The sequence below is a fragment of the Giraffa tippelskirchi genome, chromosome 8 (assembly GCF_054371585.1).
Source record: "Giraffa tippelskirchi isolate mGirTip1 chromosome 8, T2T-mGirTip1v1.2.pri, whole genome shotgun sequence".
Classification (NCBI taxonomy): Eukaryota; Metazoa; Chordata; class Mammalia; order Artiodactyla; family Giraffidae; genus Giraffa; species Giraffa tippelskirchi.
Genome location: NC_137282.1, coordinates 115,955,290 through 115,968,038, shown reverse-complemented (window position 1 = coordinate 115,968,038; position 12,749 = coordinate 115,955,290). Strand labels below are relative to the sequence as shown.

General features: G+C 52.0%; 1 protein-coding gene and 1 long non-coding RNA gene across 19 annotated transcripts in view; both read left to right on the top strand.

Annotated features, from left to right (window-relative positions):
- Positions 1 to 2,336, top strand: part of DOCK2 (dedicator of cytokinesis 2) — a 477,583-nt gene extending 475,247 nt beyond the window's left edge. For all 17 annotated transcript variants that reach the window (XM_081520659.1, XM_081520666.1, XM_081520650.1 and 14 more), the window contains 2 exons: positions 766 to 908; positions 1,793 to 2,336. In XM_081520659.1, the coding sequence (XP_081376785.1) occupies positions 766 to 908; positions 1,793 to 1,855 (206 nt within the window). In that variant the 3' untranslated portion in view covers positions 1,856 to 2,336. The remainder of the gene's footprint in view (positions 1 to 765; positions 909 to 1,792) is intronic.
- A 3,549-nt stretch (positions 2,337 to 5,885) lies between these two features.
- On the top strand, positions 5,886 to 11,615 carry LOC145516641 (uncharacterized). Of its 2 annotated transcripts, XR_014061575.1 has the most exons (4): positions 5,886 to 6,595; positions 7,721 to 7,771; positions 10,421 to 10,595; positions 10,938 to 11,615. It is a non-coding gene; the product is annotated as an uncharacterized LOC145516641 (long non-coding RNA). The 2 variants fall into 2 exon arrangements; XR_014061576.1 differs by lacking the exon at positions 7,721 to 7,771.
- The last annotated feature ends 1,134 nt before the right edge of the window (positions 11,616 to 12,749 follow it).

Genomic DNA, 12,749 nt, shown 5'->3' with positions numbered 1-12,749 from the left:
TGAGCAATTCCCCCTGAACACTCCGTGGAAAAATTGTCTCCCATGAAACTGGTGTCTGATGCCAAAAAGGTTGGGGACCGCTGCTTTAAGCCTCCTCTCAAACCTGTGACGTAGATCGTGTGATTAGCCCCACTGTATGCATGAGGATGCTGAGGCTTGGAGAATGGCTGGGCCAGCTCCTGAGTAGTGGCAGCCCCTGGAACGGTGCCCCCACCGGGGGGGGCCCTGAGCAGGATGCCCCCACAGAGCCGTTTCACTCTGGCCCCCTCAGCAGGCCTCACAACACACTTGAGCTCGGGGCTCTTACCCACCTTCCCAAGGCCAAAGCCAAGGATTAGAGCAGGCTTTGTGACTCCACGCTGAGGAGCCTTAACCACCAGACGCCACCTGGGTCGGAGAGGCTCTCCCCCCAGGAAGTCTGGGTTCTCGGTGTCGGAAGACACGCGTGCGCCCATACCGTCTCCCCGACGTGGGCAAGAGGCCCTGCTCGTGAAGAAGTGAGGGCCCCGGTGGCCGGGGCCTTCCCCCACCCCTGGGCCCCCTGTTCCAGCCCAGATGCCCTTGGATGAGACCTCGATGGAGCCAGGATGCAGACCTTGTCTGCGGGGTCAGGCAGGGCTCCGCGAAGCGGACGGACAGCCTCCGCAGCCCTGGCGTACAGCCCACGGCCCGCTCTTGGCTCCCGCTCGCCCCGCTCGCCCCCGCTCGCCCCCCGCTCGTCCTCCCCGCGCCCGCCCCTCACGGCGGCTCTCGGCTCCCCCGCAGCCCTCACGCTCTCGGTGGTCGGCGTGCCTGGGACAGACGAGGCCAGCGCATCCCCCCGCCTCAGCCAGACCTTCCTCCCTCTGTCAGACGGCGACAAGAAGACGCTCAAGAGGAAGAAAGTGAACCAGTTCTTCAAGACAATGGTGCGCACGGGGCTGTGGGAGGAGGAAGGGAGGAGGCTGCGCGGACAGAGGAGAGCGCGGGACCCGCGCGGGGTGTGCGTGCCCGCCTGTGCTCCACGGGCGGAGCCCTCCAGGAGGGCGGCAGGGCCCGGTGCGGACAGAGGCCGGAAAGGCCCGGGCGCAGTTCGCCTTTGGGCTCCAGGGGGCGCCCCTGAGCCGCACCGCCCCCGGGGCTGCAGGCATGTGTCGGAGTCCGTGCCTGGCTCCTGGGAACTCAGGACCTGTAACTGTCTTTTGCCTGAGTTGTCCTCTGTTGCTCCTGTCAGAGCCAAGGCAGCCAGCTGTCCTGGGCAGCTAAGAGTGCTTTTTAATTCTTTTGGAAGAACTTTCCTATTCAACTTACATTACAGAATCCTACTATTTAAAAGTTAGTTTCCAAACCCTGACTTTTCAAGTCCCATCTCCCATTGTTGCTTGTCAGTCTGCTCCAGATGAAGAAAGGCACCCCAACAGTTTGATCCTCAGGATGCCACTAAAGCCAAACTCCGTGGCTGTAGTAATTACAAGTCCCCTGTGAGTGGGCACTGAGTCAGGCCCCATGCTAGGCCCTTTCCAAACATGATCCCATTGGACCTTCCTCTGTCCCTCTGAGGGTTTTATCAGGCTCACGAAGTTGGGTAAGCAACTCGCCCAAGCTCACATGGTCCCAGAAACAGCAAAGCCTGTGCTCTCACCACTGCAGGGCCCAGCCTTTCCGTCACGTCAGCCAAGGTCACAGCAGCTTAGGCTCAATGGGCTCTGGCAGGGGCCAGCTCCAGGGCCCTTCTCAGTGGGACGGGGAGCCCTGCTTTGGGGCTCATGAGAACCCTATCTTGGGTTGTGTCTGTTTGTCTTCTCCCATGCAGCTGGCTGGCAAACCTACAGAAGAAGGCAAGCCGACCTCCGACTCCATGTCCACCGACCTGTGAGATGCTGCTGACCACGGCTGTGCCTGGGGAGACAGGGATGGGGGTTTCTAGAATCGGAGACATGCGGTGGGACATTGATGCCTCAAAGAGTTGGGAGCCCGTCCATCAGTTGCCTGCACTCCAACAGAGAGAGTGGGCTGCTCCGGGCCCCAGACCCAGGTGCTGGGTGATGATGCTCCATTTGGATTCTTAGCCACACAAGGAGCCACCAAGGATGCCTTCTCCCACAATGTCTCCCCGTCATCCTGGGCACAGGTTTTTACAGCCCAGTTTATTAGATATAAGGAGCTATATTTTTGTGTGTGTGTTTCATTTTCTAAGTCCTAGCACTTAACAGAACAGCTCTTAAATAGTCTTTTATTGTATTTTTGGTAAACAGTTTTGTACTTTACATTTTTAATACAACCAGTCTCTTTTCTAGCTGATCACCTCCAAAGTGTTGCTGTTTCTTACTGACAATAAAAATGAATCCGTGACTCAAGCAAGCCTCAGTGCATAGATCCATCAGCTGAACGCCTCAGGCCCAGCACTGGACTGGGAGCACCTAGGGATGGTTAGGAGACAGGCAGGCCCAGGGCCTCCAGTGACGTTATGAAACCTGGCTCCCGCCCATCCCAGTGAAAATCTGCCCACCTCGTTCATACCACCCCCAGGAATCTTCTCCAAGAATTCAGTTCATTTAAATATTATTTTATTTTTGGTTAACGGTTTTGTACTTTACGTGATTACCTAGATGAAGAAACCAAGGCACAGAGAGCTAAGACCTCACACTCGGTACGTGGACCAGCAGGGATCAAACCGGTGCCTGGGCACTTCCCTGGCGGTCCAGTGGTTGAGCGTCTGCCTTCGAATGCAGGGGACCCAGGTTCAATCCCTGGTCGGGGAACTAAGATCCCGCATGCCATGGGGCAACTAAGCCCACGTGATGCAATTACTCAGCTCGGGCGCCTCAACGAGAGCGAAGCCTGTGGGCCACAACAAAAGGTCCCGCATACGGCAGCTGGGAGCTGACACCGCCGAAGATAAACAAGGAGTGAATGAATAGACACCCCGAAGCTGGACAGGAAATTGGCTTTTACCCTGGGGCTGCATCCCGGACACCTTCCCGTCTAGGCCATCCGTCGCCTGTGTCCACGCCAGTCCTCTCCCGGAGCCACCACCTCCCCTCTCCAAGCCCCCGCCCTGTTGCCCGGTCCAGCTTCCACTCTCTCCTCAACAAGCCCTCCAGCGGGTTCTGTCCTCGGGGTAATGGGGAGTCAGGCTGCACCGTGAATGCCCTGAGGTGAGGAGACAGCGCCCAGAGGTTTGGAATCTGGCTGGATTCAGTTTCCAAAGGGGCAGGGAAGTGCATGTGAGCAGAGGAGGGTCCCTGAGGAGCTGAGGAACTGGACCAGCCTGAGCATCTTCATGGCTTCATGGCCTATGAGCGGCAGGTGGAGAAATTTAAATATTGCGTAGAGGAAGACCTTTGGAGCGGTGAGACCCAGAATGAGAGACATTTCAGGGTGTGATAACAAGGGTTTCAAGAGAGACAAGGACCAGCCCCAAAGCCAATTTTTCATAAGATTTTGCCAGAGGTGGACTCAGGAAGGAAGAGTAGGTCAGATGAGGGACAGAGGCATTGGTGGTAAAGCATTCGTCCCCTGTGACAGGTGGGGCAGGGAGGTCAAGGTGGGTTTCTCCTGCTCAGTGGGAGTCAGGACAGAGTGCAGGAAAGGCAAGAGCTGATCCGCACCAAGCCCACAGAGCAGGTACCGTGAAGAAGACTTCCATAAAATATTAATGTCTTCTATTCACTGAGTGGTTCATAATAAATAACCCTTATAATAATCAGAGCTATTAACCCAAACTCTTATAATAATAAGCACAATTAACCATACAGTTTTTCTTAGACTTAACTCTTAATGACTTTATTGGGAAAATTCTTAAGATAGTTGGATTTGGTTATTTTTTACTATTTATAAAATTAGGGGGAAAGGAAGTAGATTTTATGAAAAATATGTCCCAGTGGCAGACTCCTCAAATTCACACAGACCTTAAAAAGAGTTTAAAATCAAACACAAATAACATATTTGGTGTTACATGTAATAAAAAAATCTAATCTAAAATTTACACCAATGTAAAATTACACCAAAGTAATACTTAGGAAAGCATTAGATTTCCATGAACAAGTGTTGCCTAGTTTTGTTCAGTGACCACATTTACACTCGAGTAGGTGTGGTTTCCAGGGATCTTAGGATCTGCCTTCAGAGTGGGTCACATGAAGATCTGTCCAGCTGGACCCTGAGTAAGCATGCTGACCCTGACCTTGACCGTGAGACAAAGAGATGAGAGCAGGTGATCCCTGGGCCAGCCACACAGGCATCAATGGATTTCTTTTTATTTTTTAATTATTTATTTTTTGCTGTGCTGGGTCTTCATCGCTGCAAGCAGGTTTTCTCTACCTGCAGCAAGTGGGAGCTACCCTCCAGGAGCAGTGGCATCTCTTGCTTTGGAAATAGACGCTAGGGCATGCAGCCGCAGCAGTTGTGGCTCACGGGCTTCGCTGCCCCACAACATGCGCAATCTTCCTGGACCAGGGATCAAACCCGTGTCCCCTGCATTGGCAGACTGATTCTTGATCTTTAAAATAAGTTCATTAAGTTAAAAAAAGAAAAGAAATGTGAGAGCTGATTTCTGATTTACAGGGACCCATGGGAGAGTCACTGCTGTGGCCCCGTTTCTACAGGACAAACCACAGGAAAGATGAGCACTTACAGCCTGTTCTCCCCTGTCACGAGTATGACGTGCTTGGTCCAAGGCTCTGGAGAAAGCTCCATCCCCTCCCTTGAGATGCTGTGGGCCCCACAAGGAGGTCAGGCGGTACCCTGGGCACCACAGCGAAGCGTGCCGGGTATGAGGACCCAGCAGTGGAGGCCGTCTTCCAGGCGGGATGGGAGGTGAGGCAGAGTGGTCCACACGGAGAAGAGGAGAGGCAGGCACCTGCCCGCAAGCACGTGATGGTCACGTGGCCACAACCCGCTGCGGGAGCTCGTGGAGGAGGTGGGCCCGTGGGACGGGGGACAGGAGAGCCCGGCCCGGTGCGGGCTGGGTCTGGAATGCCAGGCTGGACAGCTCATATTCTGAGAGGCAACATGCTTGAGTACCTACTATGTGCCAGGCACTGCTCTTGGCAATTTGCACTTGGTAACTATTGAGTTCTCACAACCCGCCTCTGAAGTGTAGACTATTATCGGTCTCAATTTAAGTTAAGGAGACAGGCCCAGAGAGGCACAAGGACTTGCCCTATGTCACCCAGCTTGGAAATGGCAGAGCGGAGACTTTACGTTTTGGGCTCCAAGGAGCAGGTTGTCGAGTGGCATGATTCCAGCGCACCGGCTCCTAAGCTGGGTGTGCACTGGGGCTCCCTAAGAGAGCTATGCCCAGCCCCACTTGGGCCTCACAAGTCAGAATCTCTGGGGCACAGGCCTGGGAAGATTGCATTTTAATAAACTCCATAAGTGGGACCTATAGGTGAGACCTGCTGAGCAGGACCTTGAAAACTACACAGCTTTGCCTCCCATTTGCTAGATGGAGAAATGGAGGCCTAGAGCGGCCAGCAGAGCCCACAAAGTCCTGGAGTGAGAAAAGGGGTGAGTGACCAGGCCCGGCCAGAGCCGCTGCCCCCAGCTGGCACTCCTCGCCCAGAGATCGGGGAGGAGGAGAGGGGACAGGGCTCCGTTTTGAGAAGACTGTTTTCAGGCGCAGCACAAAGGCCACTGCTGATACAGGAGGGGATGTTCAGTGGAAGCGGTCACAGCTTCCCATATATTTATATTAGCTTCCTATTGCTGGTGTCACAAATGATCACAAGCTTGCTGGCTTAAAACAACACAAACGTGTCTACTACTGTTCTTGAGGTCAGAAATCCTAAACCAGTCTTGGGGTCAAAATCAAAATGACAGTTAGGCTTCCCTGGTGACTCAGATAGTAAAGAATCTGCCTGCAAGGCAGGAGACCCAGGTTCCATCCCTGGGTTTGGAAGATTCCCTGGAGAAGGGCATGGCAACCCACTCCAGTATTCTTGCCTGGGAAATCCCACGGACAGAGGAGCCTGGTGGGCTACAGTCCGTGCGGTCGCAGAGTCAGATACGACTGAGCAACTAACACACACACACAAGATGATTGTTAGTTCCTTGTGGAGGTTCCATTGGGCTGTTTCTTTGCCTCTTCCAGCTTCTAAAGGTGGCAAGACATTCTTTCTGCATTCCCTGGCTTCTGGCCACATCGTTCCAGTCTCTGATTCCACTGTTACGTCTCCTCCTCTGTGATTAAATCTCCTCTGTCTCTCTCTTAGAAGAACACTTCTGCTTACACTGGGCCCATCTGGATCATCCAGGATCATCAGTCTCTCTGGTCCTCACCTAATCACTTCTGTGAAGTTCCTTTTATCTTGGAAGAATTCACAGATTCTAGGGATTTGGAAATCATTATTTGGGAGGGGTCATTATTCTGCCTGTCACACACATGATGAGAAAAATCACTCCCTTTTCAGCTCAACGCTTTTGCCTTCTCCAAGGAGAAAGTCCTTGGCTGGTGTGTTTCATCACCTCTCTTAAAACCTGCTGATCTCACATCCTAGCAACGAGTGAACAAGCTCAGGCTGGTACTGCCTCAATTTCCTCACCTATAAAATTGGGATAATTATAGTACACCCCCCAAAAAAACAAAATTGTTGTGAGGACTGGATGAGATAACAAGGTAAGGATTCGGGCTGTGACCAGCATGATGTAAGCTTTAAAAAAAATGCCAATTCTCCCTATTTTATTTATGGCAAGTGATACTGATTTCTGATGAACCATTCCCATAAATCATATGGAACTTATCTTTAAATTTATTTAGCTAAAAAGAAAGAAATGTGAGAGCTGATTAAAAAATGGTAAGTAGTTGAAACTGCAGACACTGCATAGAGATGGGAAAATCGGGAGGTTGCAAGCCTCCACACTGTGTGACTCCGACACTGTTCCGCACACACACCCAGAACTGCTGCTGTGGAGACAGTTGGTTAGTGTCTTCTAATAAGTGAAAGAATGAACTAGTATTGCCAAGCATCCCTTGAGAGGCATTTCCTATATTATCTCCTTCAGTTCTTGCAACAGCCCTTTGAGGGAGGTAACCCTGGTTACCCTCATTTTTCATACAAACAAACAGAGACCCAGAAATTAAACCACAGCAAGGCACTCAGAAAACATAACTGGATGAGTCAAATCTGAATCTAGATCAGCCCAACTGCCCCCTGCCACCCCCGGCTGCCTTCTAAGGCACTTTGCCCCATTGCCAACCCAGTTCTCACTATTTCTTTTGCAGTAAAGTCTTTTTATCCAGAGTTGGGGACATGTTTCCTCCTTGAAGCTGTTGCTGGTCCTGTGAACCCTTTTCTTTATTTAAAGGGCATTGACCCAACAGGTCACCCGGTCGCTGCACTCGGCTCCCTGCTTTTAAATAGATGACCACCAGAGGGCGGTGTTGGCCCATATTTCTCCAGCCTCATGCTCACCAGAACCAGAGCTGTAGAGAGGGGACCAGCATGGGCCGACTCCTACTTGGAGTCAGAAGTTCCTACTCGAGGGCAGAGAAGCCAGCAATGGGAAACCTCAAAGTGCACTGAGACACAGCGCTGGTGAGCACTACCGCAGGACAGGACAGGAGGCCCAGAGAAAGCAGCTCATTGCCCTGGCAGAAAACTGATCTCTTGCCCCATTTTATAGAGGAAGAAACTGCAGCACAGAGTTTAGGCTGGAAGCCCATTCCCCATCCTGACCAATCCTCACCCAGTCAGGCTCCCAGAAACCCTGAAACTCAAGAACTGTTGTGTTTTATGTGCAGAAAGGAGCAGAGCCCTAGAAGCCAAGCCTATGAAAGAGGAATTTGGAAGAGGTAGGAAAGTCCACAGGCTGAGGGTCGCCTGGTCCTATCTGCTGGACCACCGGCCTCTCCCCTCACCCTTAGGCTCCCGAGCCCCCGACAAGCACTCACATCCATTGAGCACGTGCTGCATGCCCGGCACGTCGTCCTCGGAACAACACTAGGAGAGAGTGGCCTTTCCCCACTTTACAGATGAGGACACTGAGGCCCAGAACAGTCGGCTGCTACCTGAGATATTACCGTGCCTAAGGAGTAGCGTCAGGATTGAGAACAAAAGTCTGGCTCTGGAGCCTGAGCTTCTTGCTCCCTGTCCTGCCCTGTGATGCAGGTTCAGACCTCAGCTGCCTCCTGGGCCTCTGGGTATTCACCCTGCCTGGCCTGTTCCCGCACATGTTCCTCCACCCCCTGAAAGTCAAGGCCACAGGTGGCATCCCCGGTGGGTGGCGCCTGTGCACGTTCGCACTTTCTGCCGGCTGTGGACCTGCGTGGGCTCCCGGCCCCCAGAGCATCTGGCTGACAGCTGGGTACGTGCTCCAGAAGAGACGAGGCCTTACCTCCTCCCACGGCACTGCCCTCAATGTCGAGGTTTTCCCAAGGTGAGAGCCGACGGGAAAACCCTGACTGGAGAGGGTAGACCCTGCTCCGCCTCGCTGTCAGAGCTGGCCTCTGCTACCGGGTGGCGCATCACCGTGCTCCTCAGCAGCAGTGCCGCCACGTCCTGGGCAGATAAATGTGCGCGCGCACACACACATATATCACATCGTTTTTCATGCAAAATCCATATGGGGCAGGTTCTATGTGCAGCTCCATTTAGTAGATAAGCAAACTGAGGCCTTGGGAGATCAAGAAACATGGTCGAGATCACTCAGTTAACAAACAGCAAGTCGGGGATTTGAACCCAGCTCCACCCAACTTCAGAGTCCATGTTTTTCATGTCCTATTGCCTTGTCCCAAATATCTCAATCAGGGGCTCAGAATACATGGCCTCCCTCTGGATAGGCAATATGCAAAGATGCTCCAATATGCAAATATGTCACAATATGCAAACTGCAGTTCCAACCTTTTACTATTTTCCCTGAAGCAGGGCAGCCATATCTTCTCAGGCTTGGATTTCCTCCTCTGGGAAAACTCAAAAAGCCTACAATAATTTCATCTTCTAAAGGACCATTGTTTATAGAGACACTTGACTCTTTTTCCAGAAACCCTGGGACTGGTTGATGGGGGCTTCCCAGATGTAGTCCCAAAACCCCCCCAGGGGTCCTACAGGCAGCTCCTGTTTCCCACCCAAGGGCGGAGGCAGTGCTTGTGGAGTGAGGCATGAGGACTCTGGGGCTGAGCTGAGTGCCCCAGGCCTGAAGGCCCAGCCCCGAGGGGAGGTACGGGAGGGCGCGAGAGGCTGGCTTCCTTGGCCGCTGGACGCCTGGGCCGGCGCCTCTGTGTGGGCGAGGCCTGTGACATGCCGGTCTTTCTCTGATTTCCCGGGAAAGGAACCGGGGTGCAGGTACAAGGGGAGGCTCAGGTGAGTATTCCTCAAAAACACCTCTAAGGAAGGAGACCCAGCAGGAGGCAAAGGGTGGGCTGAGGGGTTGGGAGACAGGGTCCAAACCCAGCTCAACCGTGAACTTGTCATGTGACTCGGGGTCCCTCTGACCATTGATTGCAGATGGCGGAATCTGGCTATAGAGTCAGTATCTCTACTATCTTCCACCCTTCACTGCTTCACCGTAAACCCCCACCGGCCACACATCCCCCAGCCCACACACTGCTGAGAAAACAACTCAAAAGCTAGCAAACTCAGTGATGAATTGTACGTATCAAGTGTATATAGACTTTTTATATAATAAGTAAAATTTGAGGGCATCTCTTTCCACCATGTGAAACAACTTACATTGATTATGTCACAGAATGCTCACAGCAACCACATAAACTCATGGTATCACTCCCATTTTTACCTGAAAAACGGAGGCCGAGAAAAGTTAAATCACTTGTCAAGGCTGCACAGTTATTCAGTGGCAAAGCTGGATTTGAACCCAGATCCTTCTGGTCTCAGAGCCTGTGCCTGAGGTATCTCTTCTCTAGTGCCTATGCTGGCCTTTTATATTTAACCTCCAAAGCAAATCACCTGTGTGCTTGTCTTTCTCTAATCATGTAAATTAGGAACTATAGAAAGCAACAACAAAATAACAACTGATTTCCTATCTTGAAATAATAATTGACAGATCGATGTCTATATTTACATAGTTCATGTACATGTATAATATGTATTTTTGCCAAAAAAATCATGCGATTTTGCAGCCTGTTTTCCCAATTATTAGAATGTAATATTTTTCCAAATTATTAAATACTCTACAATCTATTTCTCATCAGTTCAGTTCAGTCGCTCAGTCGTGTCCGACTCTCTGCGACCCCATGAATTGCAGCACGCCAGGCCTCTCTGTCCATCACCAACTCCCGGAGTCTACCCAAACCCATGTTCATCGAGTCGGTGATGCCATCCAACCATCTCATCCTCTGTCGTCCCCTTCTCCTCCCGCCCCCAATCCTACCCAGCATTAGGGTCTTTTCCAATGAGTCAACCCTTCGCATGAGGTGGCCAAAGTATTGGAGCTTCAGCTTCCACATCAGACCTTCCAATGAACACCCAGGATTGATCTCTTTTAGGATGGATTGATTGGATCTCCTTGCAGTCCAAGAAACTCTCAAGAGTCTTCTCCAACACCATAGTTCAAAAGCATCAATTCTGCGGCGCTCAGCTTTCTTCACCGTCCAACTCTCACATCCATACATGACCACTGGAAAAACCATAGTCTTGACTAGACGGACTTTTGTTGGCAAAGTAATGTCTCTGCTTTTAAACATGCTATCTAGGTTGGCCATAACCTTCCTTCCAAGTAGTAAGCGTCTTTTAATTTCATGGCTGCAGTCACCATCAGCAGTGATTCTGGAGCCCAAAAAAGTAAAGTCTGACACTGTTTCCACTGTTTCCCCATCTATTTCCCATGGAGTGATGGGACCAGATGCCATGATTTTTCATAGCTGCATATTATTTCATCTTTCAGAAAATATTCAGTTTTTTTAAAAAACCAATCCCTTATGGTTGGACATTCAGGTTAGTTACAGTTTGTTACAACTATAAATAATGCTGTGGTGGTAATTCTTGCTCTGTTTAATTCTGCAGGATGAATGATCAGAAGTGACATTGCCAGGCTCATTGTCAGGCTTTGGGTCTATGTTAGTGGGCTCCAATGTGGCTGTCCTTTAAAAACTCAGGGCCCTGACCTCAGCAAGCCTGGTAGAGAAACTCTAAACAAAATTGCAGCCTCCTTCTCTTTGCTCTTCTGAAGGAAAGGACAAAGGCGCTGCTCTCAAGCCTCGCCTGGGCAATCAGGCCCTTTCTGACCCACACCTCACTCACTGTCCAAGGTGGGGACGAGTGGTTCCTCAGGCCCTGAAGGATCTCTCCCACTCAGGTACCCAAATCGTCCTCTGGGCACCAAGATGTCGATAATGAGATTCATTCGATGGCATTTAGGTTTTCCAAGTGAACCTGATGTGGAGGAGAACAGAGACACAGGCCAGGGAGGATCCTCCGGCTGGGACAGAAAGCAGCCTTCTACGGACTTCCCTGGGGATCCAGGAGTTAAGAATCCGCTGACCAAGGCAGGGGACGTGGGTTCGGTCCCTGGCCCAGGAAGATTCCGCGTGCTGCGGGGCCCCTGAGCCCCCGAGCCGCAGCCACGGAGCCTGCGCTCCAGAGCCCGCAACTGCAGATCAGCCCCCTCACCACAGCTGCAGAAAGCCCCAGGGCAGCAGCGAAGACCCGGCACAGCCAGAAAAAAAGAAAGAAAGAAAGAAAGTAAACCACCTTTCTCTTTTGGCCTTGAAGACATGTGGGGTCTGGAGGAAGTGAGAGGAAGTTGAAAGAGGAGAAGGACGTAGAGGCAGGAGGGCCGGAGGGAGGTGGTGACCAGAGAGATTGACGTGAGCTTTTCCACTTTCTGACCCCAGAGAGAAGTCTCCAGGTGCTGCTCAGGGGCAGCTCCTTGCGCTCTGAGAAGAGGGACCCACTCACTCCCCAAGCTGAGGGCCTGTCCCGGGATGAAGGGGCAGCTGAGACCAGTTGCCTTCAAGACCCAGATGGAGAATGAAGCCCAGGGTGGAGGATGGACTGACCATGAGGCGCAGGGAAGCCAGTATGGACGGGGCTCCTGCTGGAGCCCGAGGCAGAGCAGTGTGGGTAAGAAGGGCGGCCCAAGAGGGTTCTCCTCCTGGCCTCACCCCCAGGTCCTGGGGGACTCTGCAAGCCGAAACAAGAAAGGACTTGGATCAGATAAGGAACCAGAACCTGCTTTGTCCCTGCAGCCAGAAAGAAACCAGGAGAATACAAGTTCTCTCTCACTTTCTCCTGCAGTCCCATTCAAATCCTCTTCCGTGTGTGTGTGTGTGTGTGTGTGTGTGTGTGTAGGGAGGTCACTCAGAACTGACTGCCCTTTTTGAACCTGGCCAGAGGCTCTTCTGATTCTCCAGGGCCAGCTTCTCTCCTGGAAACTCCAGAAAACGTGTCTTCACTTCAAAAGACCTCAGACTGTGGCTTTTGATGAAGTGTCTCCTCCAGTCTGGGTGAGGGGTCAGGATGAGAAGAACAGACGGAGGGGAAGGGGAAGAGACACAGAGACGATGCCAGACAGAGACAGACACGGAGAGCAAAAGGAAGCAGGGGAGAAGCAGAGATGGTGAGGACTTGAGCGAGAGGAGACAGAGGTAGAAAGACCTGGAAACAAGCTCAGAGAGACAGAGAGGGACTGCCAGGGAGGGAGACCTGGACAGCTCCATGCACAGAGAGAAGGGAAGAGACCAAGAGGGATTTGCAGAGAGGAAGGCAGGAGAGACAAGGAAAGCGAGAGGGCAGACAGTTCAGAAGGCGAGAAAGGGGAAAGGGCAGCAGGGACAGACAGACAGGAGGAGGAACAGGGGGCCAGGTGACGAGGAG